The following is a 20,265-nucleotide window of genomic DNA, read 5'->3' as shown; positions in this document are numbered from 1 at the left end:
TCAAAAGTAAGTTTATAGATACCATAGGAATAAAGAAACTAAAATTCCAGGACACTCCAAATCCCCACTCCCCTTCAATATTTCCCATAGCTACTCTACCGCGACATAGATCATTAACAACACGCTCTTTCATCATCATCTTCGGAAATCTCATTTTTTTTTATAAGAAAGAGAAAAGAAAAACACTTCATGAAAAAAGAAAGAAAATTTAAACGCCTAGTGTACTCAGCGACAGCCTTCGAAGCCTTCAATCCTGCACAGCAAGAATGGGAGTTATCTAAACACACGGATTAGATAGGAAACCCCTAAGCCGCCAAGGAGGATAGCTCTCTTGCCCTGCGTGCAATGGCTGGGATCCTGCGGAGGATTGGGTCCGCCATGTTCTGCTCCGCAGTGCTCATGTACAACTGCTCGAGTCTCTGAACGACAACGGCCATAATCCTGTGGCAAATCTCATGGATCTCGGGGTCCTGGATAATAACATTAACCTCAGTTCCTAGAATTATGTGCAGCTACAGGGGCGAGTAATTACCATAGGGTCAAGAACAGCCAAAACACCTTCAAGCCAGCTCAACCTTTCAAAGACCTTGTTTTCGAATTTTACGCTGACTGCGGCAGAAACGGACAGCAGCACAAGTTGACTTAAATTTGGTAGGAAGTCATATCTGTACCTCACAACCACTTCGTCGAAAAGTTCTGCTTGGCGCTCCTTAGATTGAAGCCACTATAGAAGGTTCTGGTTAGCTTATGCTCAGGGTTTAATCTTGGAGGCTGGTCTATATATTTACCTTGATTGTCCCCTCCTCGTACTTTCCGTTCCTAAGCAGATTTTCGATCTCTTGAGCTTCCAGCTCTTCAGGCGAAAGTTGTGGTGGCGGTGGGGTAGGAACCCTAGCATGAGCGTGAACATCTTGCTCGCCATTTGTCCCTCCTTCATATGCTTGGACATACTCCGCCTGAGCCCTCTGAACCTGCTCCTGAAATTCGTTCTGGGATTTCGCCATGGCTTGGATATTATCCGACATTGTCTTGACCACGTCTACAAGCCCCATGAGCTGATCGATTTTCTGGGAATCCTGCTGATGAATGCGTTCCATGTTTGCGATCATCTCGTGGTGCTTTCGTTCCTGTTCCTTGATAATATTTTGGGCTCCTTCGATGGCAATTTGCTGGAATGCCGGAATGATGGCTGTCTGCATGGATCGGGACAGCTCGTTCTCGACCGCCTTGCTGAGAGGCTTTGCAATAGTCTCCGCAAGCCTAGCAAGGAACTCGGGCTGGGAAAGGGTCCTTCTGAGAACATCTGGAATCACGGCATGTAATTCAGCTGGTACGGCATTGCCCACAGACCTAGTGAGACTTTCTCCAAGTCTTCTATCAATAGCCTGAGATGTAACATCCGCAATAGCAGGCAGAACAGTTCCTTGAATGTTGTTCATGACAATTCTGCCAATCACTTGCTCAACGTTTTCAGTAAGAGTGCTAGAAAGGAGCCTGAGGATAGCATCCTGCTTCGCATCACCGGCAGCTTGTTGAACCCGCTTATCCTCATCAAAACGGCGGTCTAGGAAATATTAGCATAACCACCCCATAAAACAATAGTCATAAACTTACAGAGGGTTTCCAATTCTCTACTCATCACCTTCGAGAATTCAGAAGAAACTGTCTTCTCGATCTTTTTGATCTCACGATCTAAAAATGCGGATGAAACAGCAAGGTTTTCGTTTTCGCCAGGTGGCGGGCTCCTCACAGATGTCGAGACATTCCTCGAGACATCACCCGAAGCTGCGCCAGACGGGCCACCCGCGTTACCCTTGTCCTTTCTCTTCTTCTTTACACTTCCATTGATTACAGGAGGCTTCTCCTCAGCAGTGCCAGGCGCCTTAGGGCTCAACACAGGGCTGACAGCCTCTGATTTTGGCAGTGGCACGTCCGCAGCGACGTTTTCAGGCACAGATGGCACAGACTTCAATCCCTGGGCTGCTGGAGGCTCGGTAGGTTCAACCTTCTCAGGCTCGGTCCCCTTCTCACTCTTACTATCTTTTTCAGAGGTCGACTTCTCGCTGTGCTCTGGAGGTGGCGGCGCCGGAAGGGCAGAAAGAGAACAGATACCGGCCTTAACTGCATCAACAGAGTTTTTGACGCTGTTTTTAGTGTCCCACCCAAGATCCTCCCTGAAAACGCTCAAAGTAGTCATTCCTTTACTGTGTGCGATATAAAGTTCGAACAATGGTGGGACCTCTCCTTGAGGGTCAGCTTCAGACGCATCAAGGATATCCAGACTCATAAGCTGTCCTTTAGAGGCGAAGGAATATTCCCTAAGTCCACTGAGAATAGCTGTTGCGTCCGGTTTCGGAATATTAGGGTCCTTGGCAGCAAGTCCAGCAACATACTGTGCTTGAGACATGAATGGAAGATTGTACTTTGGTGCCGACAGGTGAATAAAATAAATCGAATTCCTAGTCGGGTTTCCAACAACAATGATACCGGTCACGGGATGGTAGACAACTGAACACAACGCATCGGTGTCGCTCTCTTGGGGAAAGTTGATCTCCTGAACAGGTCGGCTTAGGGCAAGATCCCACAGTTGAAGAGTGTGGTTTTGCTTCATCCCAACGATGACATATCTCAGGGCCGAACATTTATGGTAAGGCCTGAATTTATCTAAAAACATGACTGAAGTAGCCCTGTATGCTTCGCCAGTGGCCACGGCAGAAAAGTATAGAAGTGGATTTGTTTGTACCATAGGTGGCTGTGGGGGGAAGACGCTCTGCCCAGAGCTATAGGCAGCATTGTCGGAGAAGTTAGTGAGATCCTGAGCATCCCAAAGCTTCAGTTTGCCAGCTTTGTCAATGGAAATGATAACAGTATCATCGTCAGAGAACGCGAAGTCTTTGGATGCCTTCCCAGTGTCAATCACGCGTGTATGATCCGCAAGATACTTCTTAGACGCAACCTCAAAACCTCTTTTTCCATTGGCGTAAGCTTTCGCAGTCGGGGCGTGGATAATGCTGATCGTTTTGCCTCTACCAATCGCAAATACATCCAGTTGCCTTGAGGTCCTTCTTGCACGTGACTTCAAAACGCCGTTGCTCTGGCCTTGTTCCTCACTTGGGGGAAATACAAACATGCAGTTCCAGTCGAGACCTTCAAAGTCACCACCAAGTTCAGCCCAAACTACCGCTCCAGAAATTCCAGTTCCCAACACCCTATCTCCTCTGCTAATAGTCACGTTGAAGGTCCGATCAGGGCAGTCCTTCATCAAGACTTTATCCTTGCCATCATATTGCCTGAGTACCCGAATTCCACCACGGCCATTACTTTTGCTGATTGCATATACAATGAACTGGTGAGATGCAGCAATGAGATTGCGATCAAGCTGGTCGAAGGTCCTGGGCATGCGAGCAATGTCCGCGATCTTGGAGCTTGGGAACTTCAAACGCTGAATGGCGGCAGGAATAATTGTGATTGACGAAAAAGGCTTCATGGGAAAATTATAAACGATCACAGGGGAGTCTGCAGACGCAGTCTCAGATGCCGATTCGTAATCGTCCTCCTCCTCTGCCGCTCCTTTGGGGGCAGGGGCCTTCTCGGTCGGCTGTTCCTCTTGAGGTTGTGTCTCTTGGGGCTGTGTCTCTTGAGGCTGCGTGGGAGCCGATTGCACGAGATCTTCGAGCCCCAATGATTTCAGAGTATGTTCAAGGGGGGTAGATTGCTTCTCGGCGGGTGTCGCAGATCTGTTCTCGGCCTGCTGATCCAACATATCATCAATCTTCTCCATTAATTCTTCTTTTTCTAACGCTTGGTCCAAGGTGGAAGCATCTTTGGCTGCCTCAGCTTCAATTGCAGCATTTGGAGACGGTTCTCCCAGCGAGTTTGTGGATGATGATGGTAGTGGGATATTCTCGGCTTTCAATTCCCTCAAGCCAGCAGCACTCTTTCTCCCACCTGGAACAGGCGTTGAGCCCCTTGGAGTTCGATTACGGGGACTAGTGGCATGTAGTTGTTCAAATGGGTTCACATAAGTGAACAGGCCTTTACTTGGGTTAGGGGTGGAGAAGGGCATTGAATTAACATTGGCTTCAGGGGACTTGGGAGGCACAGCTGGAGGGACAGACATTGGGCGGCCATCTGGTGTGATTGGCGACCTTGTCGTTGCAAACCTAGAACTTGGTGAAGGACGATTATTCATGATGGCGGGATCTGTAGAGCCATTGCCCCCTTCCATCGTTGCAGCAAGAGCTGACATATCATCCTGTGAAGGTTTAGGACGGCCAAGAAGCTGAAGAACAAGATCTTGGGGGTTTACAGGTCCTGGAGTAGACTTTCTCATAGATTGCGAGTGCTGCATCTCTGGAGGAAGTTGATCCTGACGAATGTTTGGACTATGAGATGGCTCTGTTGCAGAACGTCTCAACGACGCCATAAGGTCGGATGCAGAATGGTTACGGCTATTCGACGGCTGTTGGTGGGAAATCGGCGGCGGGGACACCACAGATGGCCTTGGAGGCGGTGATGCGGTTATAGGCTCCTGTAAGTTTTCAGCTACGGGCGCTGTTGGAGATGCCTGAAACTTTAACAGTTGCAGAAGACTTGCAGGCCTTACTGCATTTCCACTCTCAAAAGATGGAGGAGACATAGGGTTTGCATAGGGCGGCAACGGAAATGGTGGAGGTGTCTGAGTGTTACCCAAATTATCTGAGGATATTGTATATGTGCGCTGGGGCTGTTGCTGTTGCGGCTGTTGATAGGCAGACATCCCAGACGGTTGTTGGTGGGGCCCTGGACTACCTACGGGCTCAGACTGGCGAAGGTACTGCTGCGCGGGAGGAAGTGAATTTACAGAAGGAGCAGAGGGTGGATAGATTCCGTGGATTTGCTGCGGATGCTGCTGATATTGCTGTTGTTGTTGCTGCTGCTGCTGTTGCTGTAGTGGTGATGGTTGCTGCTGGCGGACCTGATTCAAAGGCACCTCGCCATGCTGAGGGCTCATGGTTGACTGACGTCGAAGACGATCAAACAAACCCTCAAAACTTTCTGAAGACATGTTATTGCTCTGTGCTAAGTTACTGATTGCTTATTATAATATTCCGAGAATATTTGGCGATAAAAGCGAAAACAAAATTGGTTCTGCAGGGGTAGTTGTAAAAAGAGGCTAGAGAAGAATCCAAAGCGATGAGCAAGCGTAGAAAAGTGATGGGGGGGGGATGTTTGGGGATTTGAATGATGATGGTGATGATGAATGATGAAGTTAGATGGGGAGGGTGGGTGAGATGAGAGTGATGAATGGACGAAACGGCGGGAAGGCCGTGGTGTGCTGGCTAGGGTGTGCTTCTGTGCAGCAGGAGAAGAGAAGGAAGGGCAGACAGGAGTCGAGGGAGCAAGTCTGTAGGTAAACTTTACAGCAAACGTTTTTGGCTGCGTGATGTGGTTGTTAAATGGTAGGCCTGGCTGTCGAAATCTTGGCAGATGCAGTGGTTCCATACAGTCATTGCGTGTGTGGTGTGTGCACATTATGCTTGCTACATCTCTACTATTACTGCCGGGTGTCACGCAGTGGCAATAACCAACCGCAGCACCCCATATCAATCGGAAAAGTAAACCTTGTAGGCACGCATTATTATCAATCTGAGTCTAGGTAGCAGCTCTGGATACATGTACCGCAGCACCTATGTCTCTAGAGTACATGGGAGAAAGCATGGGTGGCACTGCCTAAATAACACAAAGACCTTGTTATTATTATTGAGTCTGCGCATGCTCATTTTAAAGTCAAGCTGGTTACTGAGCTTTCCAACGGTAGATAATTCATGGTTAAGCGCGAAACTGCCCAGATCAAACACCAAAAATCTTTTGGAAGAGAGCCAGCCTCTAGATCTCTCCCACATCCTACATACATATCAACCCCTCCACCTCGACTGGTGACTCGCCAGCTAGTGAACGCTCTTCCATAGAAACAGTCGACCAGACAGGCCTATCACAGGAGGCCTCGGCAGTCGTTTATCGCTCTTCTCTTCTGTGTCGTCTTCGATCGAGTCCCTAGTTCCGGCAACTCCCCTGCCTTTCGTTGCCCTTACACGATAGACTCACGATCCCACCCAACAGCCCTCGACTGCAGATCCTGTAACAACACTTAGACTGGTCGCATATACTATACACCGTCGGTCCTAAACTCAGAAGCTCTTGACTGAGCCCGCCCTCGGCATCTCGTGCAAAGACAGCTTGCAGACTTTCCATCAGCCCACTACAAACGTTCTACCGCACTCGCCGCCATGTTCTGTCTACGCAGGTGAGTTCTAAGGCTTCCCTTTGTCCCCCCCGAGATATTTGCTAAATCATGTGTATTCATCCCTCTGCAGCTGGCTACCCCTCCTTTTTATTCCCACCTCTGCCTCCCCGGCATTCATCGTCCTATTCCTGATCTCGACATACCTCTTCCACCGACCATGGTAGGTTCCCCCCTTATCCCTATCCCCCAAGGCCCACAAACTAACTCCACCCACCCACCACAGTGTCTACTGCTCCCTAATAATGCTCACCCTCTTCTCCTCCTCGTGCTACTGGTCTGACCGCTGCTTCCTCGACTCCAACAACGGCCACTGGTTCGAACCCCGTTTCCTCTCCACCGCCGCCGGCACCGTCATGAACGCCGCCGCAGGAGCCGTTGGCAGCAGCGGCGGCGCTGCCATCCAGGCCGGGGCCAGTGCTGGCCAGGTATGGACCGGCATCGGGCTCGACTGGCTGAGGACCGCTGTGGGCAGGAGGGAATGGAGGCTGCCCTGCGTGGATGTCAACATCCGGTTGTGAGTGCTTTTTTTTTTTCGTCGATGGGTCGGTCGCTCTTTAAAATGGGATGGACAGGAATGGGCATTCTTTTGGGTCGGTCATGGTTGGGGGGAAAGAGTACATAACGGCGTCAATGGGATTGGCTTTTTGTACGGACAGACGAGTGTGTCCTTTCCGACTGCTTGGGTCTTTTGTGTCTGAGTTCTTTTTTCTCTCTCTCCATAGTTTTATCATTTTTACCCTCACTGCAAAAAAATCAGCATGTTAGTTAGCTTTAATGAATTTATCCAGTCACAGTCATGTGTTTTTCTTCTTTTTTTCTGTGTTTGTTACTTGGGCATATATCCGTATGTAATAATAGTTTGGACAGAAATCAGGCTTCTGTAAATGGTGTCCTGTGTGGTGGCCAAGACATGCATGCATGGTGATTTCTCATGATTCTCGGGATTCCAGCAATCGACAGCTTCGATGCAGCTACATAGTGCATATCTAGCAAACCTCGGACTATCTTCAAACGCCTCCCTTAAACCTATCTTCCCTCACATAATATAAAGTCCCAATATAGGTCAAAAGGTAAACTAGATGATTGATATCTGCATCTGCATCACCTAATATCACTCCAGCTATATGATTTTATGATGAGGAAATTTTATTCTTAAGCTTCTAACAAAAAACAGCAAGGTTAAGCGCCTGCTCAAATCCATAAAATCTGCATATGCATGAATTCTCATAAAAAAAATACCGACCACATCACTAGGATAGAGGTCAATGATAGGTATCAACCAAACCGAGCCCCCCTCGAGGGGAGCCCCTCGCCGAAAAGCAAACAACCAAATATAATACACCAAGCCTCCCAAACCCATTATAAAAAGAAGATAAAAACGATATTGGAAAAGAGAAAAGGGAAAGAAAAAAAAAAGGCCCAGTCCCTGACTACTTAGCAGAAGAGGAAGAGCCGGAGGCGGAGCTCGAAGCTGTCGCCGCCGCCGCCGCCACAGTCAGTTTCTTCATCCTCTCCTCCGCCGCCCTCGCCATTATCTCCCTCCTACTCAACTCCTGCCCGACCGGCTTCTCAGCACCCGTCGTCGAGCTCTTCGTGGTCCCCCCGCCACCAAGCTTAAACGACCCGCCCTTCCACCCCGCCTCATCCTGCTTCTCCTGCTCTGGCGGGTTATAGAACACCTCGTTCGTGAGCGCCCGCCCACCCACCGTCCAGTCGGCCTCTATACACTCCTTCTCCAGCAGATCTACACCACAAGCATAACCGTCAGCCATCGCATCCACATCAAAAACAACGAAAAGGGCACTAATGTAGGTACTCACTCGTCAAATTCCAAAAATCCCTATCATGCTCCGAGAATTCGATATGCGCCAACTCATGCATGAGCGTCTTCCTCACCGTCTTATAGTCCCTCCACCCATCATACCAGTCCGTGCGCAGCCTGACCTCAATAACCTCCCCCTTATTCCTATTCAGCCCCAGCGTCTTCCCCTCGTGCGTGGTGTTCCCCGCGGGCTCCATCTCGAGCAGCAAGCCCACAGAGTACTTGTGCTTGCGCATGACGTGCTTGACGCCCGGGTCGTCGCGCAGCCGCTCGAGGAACTTGAGCGACGTCTCGTGGTGCGGCAGGTGCTGCAGCGTGCGCAGGTTGGCGAAGCTGTAGAGCGCGGATTCGGTGGCTTTCTTCCAGTCGCGGAAGGGCGTGGGTTTGGCGGGCTTGATGGGGCCGGACATGTTTGTGGTCACTGGTGAACTGGACTGACTGTGGTGTTGTAGGTGTTGATTTAGATGAGGGGAGGGTGCTGGTTGAATGGGTGCGAGCTGGGGATGGAGGAGGTGCAGGTAAAGAAGGATATTATATTCTGACTTCGCCCCAGTCAGAGGTTTTGAGAGAGCTTTCTATCTAAGCCTCGCCTTCTTCGGCCTTCGCTGCAGCACCATGTGTCGCTTTACTAATCAGTCAAATTGTCATCATCAATCGGCGCTTTTCCAGCCCGCCGGAGAATCGTTAATCCGGGGCCGGTAGTCGGTGCCTGTCGCCTCTTGTGCGACGGTTTGCGCCACAGGTTTTGTTTGGATACGCATGCTGTGGTTATCACTCGCACTGCCTACAACATGTAATAGGTACATGTACTTCACACAGAAAAAAGAGACGGGAAAACGTTGATAAACTATATAACTAAACGGCTGCCCATTACAAGAACCCCCCAGAAATATTCAAATCATTTATAACCCAAAAGCTCAGCCCAGTTCCTCAAGAACACTCTCAATATCGCTCATCTCGAATGCGTCCAAGCATTTTGTACCCTCACAGACCTGGACTACAGGTTTTCCGCCTTTTCTGGTAGCTTTCTTCAAAAGCGCATCATGCAGAGAGTTCCTCTTGAGTAACCAATCTAGCGAATCCTTCTTTGCGGGATCAAGCTGTACGATTGTCGTGTTCGTCAACAGCTTCTTTCGCAAATGCTTCAGGTGCGCTGCAAGTGTTGGATCTTCTGGGTTACCAGCAAGTACAACGGAACGCATGCCTAGATTTGAAGCCACTATCGATGGCATCAATGATGAGAACAGGAACGGATGCTGTAAGAGCTCCGGCGAGAATGCAGAACATGTCTTCTGGGCGAGCTCTTCAAGACTTGAATCTCCAAGGATCGTAGCTAGGCGGAAAAGGTTGTTCGCAGAGACACCGTTGGTGGATGGCTCTTGGGAATCAAGACCTTTAAAAAAATTCCGAGGTTAGAATGGTTTCTGCATGATAGAATCTTGGGGTTTAATACCATCTTTAAGTCTCAGAATTAGATCTGATGCATTCTCGCTAGTGGAGAAAAATCCGCCATTTTCAGGGTCCCAGAAAAGCTCAATCTGCTTCTTTTGTAGCCTATCTGCCCACTGCAGATAGCTTACATCGAAGGTTGTCTCGTACCTAACCCAGAAAAAGCGTTAGGAAAGTGTTCCACACATAAACCATCAAAAGGCGCTCTGGCACGTACATATGCAACAATCCGGAAATCAAAAACGCATAATCATCCGCGAATCCTGGTGTTTCTCCCGGGCCTTCTCTGTAAACTCTTTTCAGGATCCCAGTCTTCTCATCATAGAGGTTTTTCCTGATGAATGCAACTGTCTCTTCAGCATTCTTAAGACAAGTCTTAGCCCGTGCCGGGTCGACTTCAGCCAAAGTAGCAGCCGCCTTGGCAAGGCCAACAATTGTCAGTCCGTTCCAGCTTGTGATGATCTTGTCATCTAGATTAGGTCTTGGCCTTTCTTTCAAACGGTGTTCCAATAGCCTCTTGCGGGAGGTACTAATTATACCAGTTATCTTCTCAGGACCCATCCCGTACATCTGACTGAGCCTTTCCACGTTCGAAACAACGGACAAAACGTTTTGGGCAATGAACTCATCATGTGGATCTTGCTCAGGGTCAACGTTTCCATCACGATGGACGTTCCAGTACTTGGCGCATATGGAAGCCTCTTGCTCTCCCAGGATCATATCGAACTCTTTCCTTGTCCAGACGTAGAATGCTCCCTCTAACCCCAGCTATTAGAAACTTGCGTAGGTTACTTCTCGAGGGGAAATGCTAACCTCTCTTCTCTGTATCTGATTTTCTATAAAGGGAGTCCGCATCCTCCGAAGAGAAGAAGCCTCCCCCGGGATTCTTCAAGGCGTCTAAACAGATGTAATCCGTAATATCCTTGGCAGCATCAAGTAGCTTTTCAGAACTAGTTACCAACCAGGCATCAAGATAAATACTCAGAAGCTGTGCTTGATCATAAAGCATCTTCTCAAAGTGGGGCAAACTCCAATTCTCAGTCACAGAATATCTGGAGAACCCATGACCGATATGATCGTGGATACCCCCGCTCGCCATTTTCTTTACAGTGTCAATATATATACTTGCCAATCATAGTAGGACGTAAAACAAACCTCAAGAGTTGCTATCACCATCGACTTTGCATTGCGACACTCCATTTCACCAACGATGTCTTGCACTGTAGCTGGGAATGTACCCAGTCGTAGAAGAAATGCTAGGTTGACGGGTGTAGGGAACTTGGGAGCGCTCCCGAACCCGCCATTTACTGGGTCATAGCGGGCCATAAAGTGTTGATAAGACTCTTCCAGCAAGTCCAATTCAAGACCCTCGCCCTCGCCACCTTTCAGACCTTCGTCTGTGAAGTCTTTCAATTGCTTCATGATGTCACTTGCAGACATTAGGCACTTCTGCTGCTGTTCTTTCCAAACCTTCACGATTTTCTCCAGCACCTCTAGGAAGCCAATTTGTTCCTTTACTGCGCCCCCAGCGTGTGGACCTGGCCAGTATGTTCCGCCGAAGACGGGCTGTAGATCTGGGGTGAGAAAGACATTGAGTGGCCACCCGCTACAAAGAAATTAGTATCGTACGCTAGGAGTATATACTCAGGCACAAAAAGATATAATACTAACCCAGAGCCTGTGGTAGCTTGTACCTGTTTCCAAAGTTAGCAGCAATCCTGTAACTTCTATGACCGGAATGTCACATACAAAGTTCATGTAGATACGATCAATATCTGGTCTCTCTTCTCTGCATATTCGGTCAGATATTATTCACCATTCATTTTTGGAACAATGAGCTTTTACCGGTCAATCTTAATCGGGATAAAATGCTCGTTAAGGACACGGGCGACCTCTTCGTTCTCGAAGCTTTCACGTTCCATAACCTAGTTCAGAAAGGTTACTTTATAGGTTCTAAAAAAAATTATTTGATTTATTATAATGGCTTTTGCTTACATGGCACCCTGATGTTTGTAAAGTGTTCATTTCTTGTCAGCTTGTCTCTTCTTTCTTCTTGGAACCATGCTTTCTTTCTGGTCGTATGGCTTTTTGTTGCTCTTCCGTATCTGATACTCACAGTGACAAGCTGCATACCCAATACTGACAAACACAATTCTGTTGTGTTTTTTCGCGAGGGCCAGCGTTTCTTCTGTCCATAGCTGCCAGTGAACCGGATTGTTCGCATGACCACGGACCTACTCCCATTAGCTTCTTGCATTAGGCAAAGCTAGACGCGTGAAGGGGTTCAAAAGTTACATAGGGACTACGACTCTCCGCGAGCTGGTTCAACTTGAGCACAAATCTATCCTTGTCGACCGGTGACGAATGCTGATCCACTGCCGCCGCTGCTGCTGCTGCTGCACCCTTTGCTCCAGCTCCTCCTTGGCCATTAGCGCTCGAAATGGGGGTTGGGAGAGCTACGGCCTTTGTTTTGCCTGTTGACGCCATTTTGGGGGACCCAAATGGATGGGGGGTGGAAATAGATGAGGTTGTTAAGAAAATACAAAAGGAAAAATTCAAAAAAGGATGTTCAAGTTGCGTGGGTGGTGGTGGCGATAAGGAAAGGATAAGCTCCTTCCTGCCCGCACTTTTAGCGTGTCTGGTAGCGAGATCCCAGTAGGAAAATACCCCGCCAGAGATGTGGTCAGGGGTGGTTTGGGAGGGGGGCGGAGGTTTAATATGGACTTTGTCAAACGAGATGAAGTATGAAGCTTTATTTTTTGACAGGGGAGCAGAAGCAATGCGAAGGCAGAGAAGACGTGATGGTTCTAGAAGAAAATGTGAGGCTGAATTTTTTTTTTTTAACTCTACTTCAGGGCTTTGCTAAGCGCAGTGCAGCTTGTTGGCCAGGTATCGAAGGTTTCGAAACAGTCTGCCAGATTGCTAGCTGCACATGAAAGACGCCAGGCTGTGTGGTCTTGCATAATCAACACACACATCGGACGAGTGTAACCTTTCATAACGCAGGTGCTCTACATAAGACACCTCATTATCATAACCCGGTACGATTTTAAACATCTGCAAAGCTGTTTATATTGATTTAAAGCTTAGGCATTGGAGTGGGGAAACCGCCTCTCCGTGTTCCTTTGATACCTTCAAAAATTCGAAACCATACGTCATAGATCACCGCAGTGCTGTTTAGGCTCGAAACCTTACTATCGCGCACTTTTAACAATGCTCCTTAAGTTACTTGAGCTTGAGGCTATGATCAGTCGAAATTTGAACCCGCTATCGAGTACCAGCTGTAAACACGAGAAACCGTTGCATGATATCTTCCCCAGCTAGTGAAACCACAACCAATAGGCCTAATTGAAAGCATTGGAGAAGTTCTAGATAACAAAGGCTAAGCTCATATCCATTCGCTCTTACTCCCGTCAACGCTCTCCCGTTCGCTCCCATTATCGCAAGTCCCGTAATCTATGCCATTTCGCTTGCATGAGAATACGGCTAGCAGCTTGCTGCTCTAGGTACGAGCCCACTAGTAGATAAACCATTATCGCTATCGATGCAGATCTTCCGTAGTCTTATTCCAATCTCAGCCCTAACCCGGAAAGCCCCCTCTAGATACTGCATCCCGCCAATGGTCCCTACATGTATCTACATACTCTACAGTATCAGAAATGGGGGTAAAAACTGATACCGCATCAGTACGGCATTGTGAGAATATGCCGCTTTATCTCCGTATCTTGACGAAGTATACGGTAGTGTTACCGCAATGGTACGGCATTGCCAAAGACCGCGGTAGTCTTCTGTCACTGTACTCTACACGCACGTTGATAGGCCCCTCCCCCTACCTCCGGTGTCTGTGAATCCTCTTTCATCCTACGAATTCCCCAGAGTGCCTCAAAGACCTCCTCCGAATACGACCCCACGCTTACTCTCAACACCTCAATTCTACCTCATAATTGCTAACCCTCTATAGCTGCCGGGGTGATACCACATCCCGAGTGATCCCCCATGCTCCACACCGGGCAACAACCACTCCGCACTGCTCTAACCAATCCGATTCGTCACTCTACATGCAACACCCCAGCAGGGCCATCACTGACGAGGTTTATCCATCCGGAATAGGGAGCTCAATTGCAATAATTATGTATCTACAAATCCGATGTTCCGCTCCAGTAAAGGACATTATTTGGAACACGTGCGGCTACTGCATCAAGCCGGCAAAGGCATTAAGACTCGGTTTATAAGTTTGTGGAGGTGCAGTCTCGGACCTCGGTTCCCCCCGGTCTCTGGCAGTAGCGGTAGCGGCCTGGCCTCCCCACGACGATCACCAAAGTGGAGTAAACGGGAGAGGCGCATTGAAACACGCTGCCCCAGATCCAGAGATACCTACTGTATGTTTGTTATTTTCCCGGATAGAAGATAAACCAATAGTTATGATACGAAACTAGAGTATAGTAACTACCAAAACACCACAAGTGTATATGGGTATGGATCTAGCAAAAGGTAGCACCTGTGTAGCAACGCAATGAGGCATCACAAGTTCGCTACCGCACTGTACAGCCTCTAATTGATGGGGACAAATGATTGAAAAATCAATTCTTGGCCCTCACCAAGGGTTCTCTGAGCTTTAGGAAGATTTGGAGTTTATCCGTTGTGTGGTTCTAGTTCAGAATAAGGATTTGGCTAGCTGTGCGGACGGTTTTGCTATATCGACACCCATATATGATATGCATCAAGATATATATAACCTAAAAAACAAAAAGATTCTAGCTATATATCGCGCCGAGAGATCGCCAATGAGAAAATACAAAAAAATAAGCCAATTGCGGGAAGACATAAATACTGTTACAAATCACTTTTTTGGCCCCCTTTGTTTGCTCGGGTCATGCATTCTCACTCGATAGACACCGCTGATGGTGTTGTTGGTGCTTACCCTTGCCCTTGCCCTTGCCCTTTATCACCATAAGGGGAGAGGGAGGTGTCTATCTGGGAACCTCCGGTCGGGCTCTATTTGGCCTTGAGCTTAAGCTGTGCCCGCCTGTTTGCCAGCGCGGTCTGGGTGGCCATAAACAGCGCATCCTTAAACGCGAACAAAAACGCCGCCGTGAGCACGCTCTGCACCAACTTCGGCCCAATCCCTACACCACCACAGTCAGTCAGCACATCCCCCCAACCACCCCTCCCAGGAAAGACTCACCATTATACAACCCCGTCCACCCCTCCTCCTTCACAATGCTCCTAATCCCGCCCAACAGCCCCCCCGCCTTCTTCTCGCCCTTCGCCGCAACATGCATCCTGCTCTTAACCGTGATATACGGATACGTCAGCGCCGTCGCCACCAGCTTCCCGAGCGCCCCCAGCACAAACGCGTCCTGCGGCGTCACGCTCCGCTTGCGCCGCCGCTCAAGCACGTTCTTGAGCTGCTCGTAGATGGTGTACTGCAGGATGGGGTTCATGACGAGCACCAGCGCCGGCAGCACGCCCTTGAAGAAGGCGCGGATGCCGCCCTCGCTGTACAGGTCCTTGATTGTGCCGAGCGTGCTCGGCGCCTTTGCGGGCGCGCTCACGGCGCCCGTCGGGTCTTGGAGCGTGGGGAGGGTGCTGGTGGTGGAGACGGTGCTGCTGGTGGAGCCGGTGCTGGGGGAGCGCTTGCGTGCCGTCATGCGCGTGTTGACGACCCAGATGGGGTTTGTGAGGAGGACGGTGGCGGAGCCGGCGAGCGCGCCGGCCATCATGGATTCGAGGGTGGAGAGCTTGTTGCGGCGGGGGGATTTAGACGCTAGCGCGGCCTTCTCGAAGGCCGAGCGTGACCATTCGTACCCTGTGGATTGTTAGTGGGTGGGGGGAGGAGAGGAAATGGGGGGGGGGGGGGGAGGGGGAAAGACAGTAGTAGTAGACAAAGTTTGTGACGGAGATGCCGAAGACGGCGCTGTCGAGGCCGGCATAGAGGCCCGAGATGCCTTCGCGCTGGATGATGCGGCGGACGGCGTCGGGGACGGAGGACTGGGCGCGCTTGGACTCGACTTGGGAGCGGGTGGAGAGGGTGATTAGTGGGTAGGTGAGGACCATGGAGAGGACTCCACCACCTGTTTGGCCGTCAGTATTCTGGCATTGTAGTGGGAGAGAGCTAGAGAGGCTGGGCAGAGGAGGGGGATGTACCAGCGCCTGCGACGGCGTGAAGAACCTAGAGAGAAAGAGAGGCATGTCAGCATGCGTTTTGCGGGGGAGGGGGGGGCCTAGTAGTTTGACAGCGGGTGGGGGTGCATACATTATCGTTTGTGGACATTGCGGACTACACTGTGTATCAAAAAGCAGCACAATAACGAGAGCAGCAGTACGAGCTACTACAGGACGGTGGTGGAGGTAGTGGAAGTGTTATGTAGGACCTGAGGCGGAGAGGGACGCCAGCACACCGTACATGTAATAAAGAGAGAGAGAGAGAGAGAGAAAGAGAGAGATGCTCGGTTCTTCGGGCGTGGATGCTGTGGGCTGGATGCTGTGGGCTGCGATCCTACACTTCCCCGTGCCTGTGCTGCCTGTGCTGCCTGTGCGTGCTGCTGTCCGTCGTCTTTCTGTAGCTTGTGATCGTGTTGAGCGCCGAGTTGCGCTAGGCCGGGGCGGGACAGCCGAGGTTGCGGGGAGGAGACGTTGCTGTGTGGGGTTTGTGTGTGCATCTGCACGAGGAGCTTTGGGGATAGCTGAGCTCTGCGTCGGAGGCTCTCTCTGCAACAACGACGCTCGTCTGTGGAGGTACATGACTTTGACCCTCTCTCAATTGATCAAGCTGAGGGCTACTCTAAAGTACATGCAGTCTAGAGCAGAGTGCAGTGGTCTGGATTACTCAAAAGGCCCCAAAGTACATACATACATGTACTCACTGCATCTGTCCAGATTGGACCGCACATCAAAAACCGGGGTTTCCAACAACACACAGGACAGGCATAGGGAAGGGCTCTATGCAAACAGAAACCATTGGAGAAATCGGTAATGGAAAACGGGTCTTCGGCTTAGTTATATTATTAAAGACCCATAATTTGGTAGTCTACAGCGTGCACATTGTGCCTGCGTTTGGAATGCTTACACAGACTTAAAGCTCAGAAGATCAATGTCAACTACATGTAACTGATCATGATCTGACTCGAGACCAGGGTTAGGGGATGAATGTTGCCCTGCTCACAGAGTCTGACTCGGGACTAGGACTAGGGTTAGGGATAATTCTATCTCCAGCAGCTTTTCACTTTGTGTGTCTTGAGTTGAATAAGCTCCGGTGTATATTCTGACATCTACCAAAGGCTTTGCAGCTAGTATGACGTACAATACCGTAGATACGTAATATCTATTCTCCTAGAAGCTGAAATAGTCTGTCGGTGGGACTTTCAATTGATGTGCACTTTGTCTAAAAATGCATACGACCCTGCAAGCTGGTGTATACGCCAACTTTTCAGCACACAACCCCTGCACACTTGTAAGTACTCACCCTTTTCACGGTCGGAGCGAAGACTTGTCTGCGATAAAAGTGGGCGGGCCGCGCCCTTTATATACACACACACCCGTTCCCTCCCCCCCCCAACCTCCTGGCACCCACCCAACGCTCCCAGCAAAGACACCCGATACCTACATGTATTGTAGTTACATGTGCATACAAGTAGAGAGGATTTCATCCTCTTGAGTTAAGTTCTCCATCTTTAACAAGAGAAAAAGAGCCAGACGGGCGAGGAGTGCAAACTTTTGCCTACCATAATAGCTGGAGCCACAAAGACGGAATCTCGAAACGGAGGTGAAACAAGCTTCTTTAACGCGTGCCAAGCAGAAGACAACGAGCCTTAGTAATCCAGGATCTGGATGTCGATGATTAGATTAGCAGGCGCCGGCGTCGGATCAGTTGCCGAGCGGCCTTTTTCTAGGGACCAGTCAGCCACTGCGGCTCAAAGTGCTCCATGGACGGGGGGGGCGTTGGGCGACATGTGGTGTGGTGTGTCGTCGGCGCGGCGGGACTGTTCCATATTGCGTGCACGACCAGCAGCAGCTGGGCCAAGCAGAGTAAGGTAAGGAAGAACAACAGTAAGAACTACATGTAGCTAGGTAAGCTCGATCGGGCTTCTAGACATTTCGCCCTTCTCGGATCAGCCCTTCTGCAACACTGCATACCTGGCCTCTCAAACACCTCACGCAGATACATACTTAAACATCAGTCAGTGCCTTCCTTACTGACAGCAGCTGGTCTGGTATCGTGAGATTCTTTCGTTGGGGACATTGTTTAGCTCTCTCTCCACTGTTTCCCCCTTTAAAGTTTTTATTAGCCATGGCACAGCCTGCGCCGACAGCTGCCAGGTCTCCTGCGTATGCAAAGAGCATCCTCAAAGTGCTGTTCATATCTCTACTGTTCGACTTGGTAGGTCCCGTACATCGCATATATAGCTGCCGAGCCCTGGCAATATACGAATGAACCCAGTGTTAACAACAGCTCTAATAGCTATCATTCACCCTCATCCTCCCGCTATTCCCGCGCCTACTGGATTTCTACAAGGCCCAGCCCAACAATGTCGTCCTAGAATCGATCTTCAACACCCTCAACGCCTTCAAGGCGTCCTTCCACCGCCCAATCTCTTCGCGCTTCGACGTTGTTCTCCTCGGTGGAGCTCTGGGCTCTCTATTCTCGTTCCTCCAGGCTGTGTCCAGCCCAATCATTGGCTCCCTGAGTGACCGCTATGGGTATGTCTAATATAGCTCCTCACCGCAATTGTAACCGCGGCCATTAACAGCCCCCCCAAAGGCGCCGAACAGCTCTCCTCTACTCCATGATTGGCAACATCCTCTCCGTCCTCCTCTGGGTCGTCGCCACCGACTTCCCCACCTTCCTCGCCTCCCGCATCGTCGGCGGCCTCTCGGAGGGCAACGTCCAGCTCGCAATCGCAATCGCAACCGACGTCTCGACCGCCGAGACCCGTGGCGCTACCCTCGCGCTTGTCGGCGTCGCATTCAGCATCGCATTCACGTTTGGGCCCATGATGGGGGCGTATCTGGCGAGCAAGACACTGACGCTCAAGATCTCTGAGAAGAACCCGTTCGTGACTGCGGCGCTGTTCTCGCTGGCATTGTTGGTGGTGGAGACGGCGTTCCTGTACTGGAAGCTGCCGGAGACGCGGCCGTTGCGGGAGGCGGCGGAGAAGGAGGAGAAGAAGAAGACGGTGGCGGAGGAGAGGACGGCGGCGGATAAGGCGAGGAGTGATGCGTCGGGGATCACGCTCTTGAATGCGACGCATCTCCTCTTTCTGCTCATCTTTAGTGGGATGGAGTTCTCGCTGCCGTTTATGACTTTTGACTTGTTTAACTACACCTCCACAGACTCGGGGAAGCTGTTGGGCTTCATTGGGCTGCTGGCATCGGTCCTGCAGGGCTCGTTTGTGCGCCGCGCGAAGCCGGCGCTGGTTGTGAAGACTGGGTTGGCGAGTGCGGCGATCAGTTTCTTCCTGCTGAGCCGTGTGAATAGCCAGAGGGAGCTATATGTAGCGGCCGCATTCCTGGCAGTAACGAGCGCAAGTGTTGTGACTGGCTTGACCGCGTTGGTTAGCTTGAAGATTGGCGAGCAGGAGAGAGGAAGAGTGTTGGGCGGGTTCAGGTCTGCTGGTACGTATATCCAACACCCCACAAAGCATCCGCCTGGCAATGATTGCCATCCACTGTCGGCGGTGCCGTTGTTTCGTTTCCTCGCGGCTGGGCTAGGCTAGCTAGCTAGTCCCGGCGGAGTTGAAACTCGGGGACCCGCAGATCATTTCTAGAGGGCTAACGAGATGCAACTAAAAATTTTAGGCCAGATTGGACGAGCTACTGGACCGCTACTTTTCTGTAAGTCTTTTTTTTTCTTTCTTCTATTTTTATCCCCTCTCCACGCCGCCGTTTTGAAAAGAAAGGCTAGAAAAAAAAAAAAAAAACTACTCGGAGGAGCTGGGTGAGATAGTGAAACTTGGGATTTGGAGCTAAGTTGTTGGGCATGCAGGTACCCTCTACTGGTGGGCAGGACGAGAAACTGCCTATGTCGTTGGTGGGACGGGAATGGTGGGTGTCGCGACACTTGTGTGGAGGGGTTTGGGGAAATGATTGGCCGTTTGGATACCGCAAGAGCTCTTTCCCGCTCTCTGGTTTATCGTAGCATCTACATAGGTAGTGGGGTTGGTGGGTATGTAGCGTGCATTCTACATACTTACTTTACGATTACATGGAGTACCTAGAGCTAGATGTGTGTGCGGGGAGGAGAAGGAGAAGGAGGTGGAGGGTGGGGGGAAAGATATCAGATACCATATGCATGCGTAGCAGCACTGTTATTTAGTTAGTCGTTAATTCTAGACTGTTTCAAGACCTCCCGTCTGTGTCTGTGTCCATCCGGGTCCCTGGGGAAACCTGCGCATCTCGAAGCTTCCGCATCTTCCCTTCTCGAGCTCTGTTGGGCCAATTAACCCACCTTTCCACCTTCCCTCTTAATCCTTCCCGGTCACGCAAAATTAAAGAAATGGAAGTCACCGCTCTCACACTCATTCTGCGCTGCCATACCCTCATACATACATCTACATACTCTGCTTGCCGTGCTCTCACCTCCCGTGAGATCATCCATGCCGGCAGGACAAGGCAAGGCTTACTCCCCATTCTTGAGCTTGCCTGGTATGATGTTGTATATATGCACCTGCGTGGTGCAGCAAGCTATGTCCTAGGTCTATGGCTGTAT

The 20,265-nt window shown here is 50.2% G+C and overlaps 6 protein-coding genes across 6 annotated transcripts; 2 read left to right on the top strand and 4 right to left on the bottom strand.

The window, feature by feature from the left end:
* Window positions 1-305: 305 nt before the first annotated feature.
* Window positions 306-5,047, bottom strand: H6S33_009927 (uncharacterized protein; the record flags this gene model as incomplete). The annotated part of the gene is made up of 6 exons (XM_044841365.1): window positions 306-470; window positions 533-724; window positions 789-1,564; window positions 1,615-4,255; window positions 4,310-4,531; window positions 4,607-5,047. 6 exons carry the CDS (start codon window positions 5,045-5,047, stop codon window positions 306-308), a joined length of 4,437 nt encoding a protein of 1,478 aa, XP_044687399.1.
* A 1,222-nt stretch (window positions 5,048-6,269) lies between these two features.
* H6S33_009926 (uncharacterized protein) lies at window positions 6,270-6,804 on the top strand (the record flags this gene model as incomplete). Its single annotated transcript, XM_044841364.1, has 3 exons — window positions 6,270-6,286; window positions 6,357-6,446; window positions 6,510-6,804. 3 exons carry the CDS (start codon window positions 6,270-6,272, stop codon window positions 6,802-6,804), a joined length of 402 nt encoding a protein of 133 aa, XP_044687398.1.
* A 912-nt stretch (window positions 6,805-7,716) lies between these two features.
* On the bottom strand, window positions 7,717-8,518 carry H6S33_009925 (uncharacterized protein; the record flags this gene model as incomplete). The annotated part of the gene is made up of 2 exons (XM_044841363.1): window positions 7,717-8,030; window positions 8,107-8,518. The coding sequence occupies 2 exons, from the start codon at window positions 8,516-8,518 to the stop codon at window positions 7,717-7,719; spliced, it is 726 nt and encodes a 241-aa protein (XP_044687397.1).
* Window positions 8,519-9,025: 507 nt separating this feature from the next.
* Window positions 9,026-12,044, bottom strand: H6S33_009924 (uncharacterized protein; the record flags this gene model as incomplete). Its single annotated transcript, XM_044841362.1, has 11 exons — window positions 9,026-9,501; window positions 9,562-9,707; window positions 9,775-10,315; window positions 10,371-10,659; window positions 10,713-11,163; window positions 11,229-11,251; window positions 11,307-11,346; window positions 11,403-11,482; window positions 11,553-11,560; window positions 11,674-11,791; window positions 11,853-12,044. 11 exons carry the CDS (start codon window positions 12,042-12,044, stop codon window positions 9,026-9,028), a joined length of 2,364 nt encoding a protein of 787 aa, XP_044687396.1.
* A 2,508-nt stretch (window positions 12,045-14,552) lies between these two features.
* H6S33_009923 (uncharacterized protein) lies at window positions 14,553-15,831 on the bottom strand (the record flags this gene model as incomplete). Its single annotated transcript, XM_044841361.1, has 5 exons — window positions 14,553-14,683; window positions 14,743-15,366; window positions 15,431-15,631; window positions 15,705-15,729; window positions 15,814-15,831. The coding sequence occupies 5 exons, from the start codon at window positions 15,829-15,831 to the stop codon at window positions 14,553-14,555; spliced, it is 999 nt and encodes a 332-aa protein (XP_044687395.1).
* A 2,016-nt stretch (window positions 15,832-17,847) lies between these two features.
* On the top strand, window positions 17,848-19,172 carry H6S33_009922 (uncharacterized protein; the record flags this gene model as incomplete). Its single annotated transcript, XM_044841360.1, has 3 exons — window positions 17,848-17,937; window positions 18,019-18,257; window positions 18,319-19,172. Coding segments are annotated over 3 exons (1,183 nt in total), but the record flags the coding sequence as incomplete, so codon positions are not given.
* Between the last annotated feature and the right edge of the window lie 1,093 nt (window positions 19,173-20,265).

Source organism: Morchella sextelata (assembly GCF_020137385.1).
Source record: "Morchella sextelata strain SCLS chromosome Unknown scls_39, whole genome shotgun sequence".
Taxonomy (NCBI): Eukaryota; Fungi; Ascomycota; class Pezizomycetes; order Pezizales; family Morchellaceae; genus Morchella; species Morchella sextelata.
The sequence above is the reverse complement of the archived record's forward strand: the minus strand, read 5'-3'. Positions and strand labels throughout refer to the sequence as shown.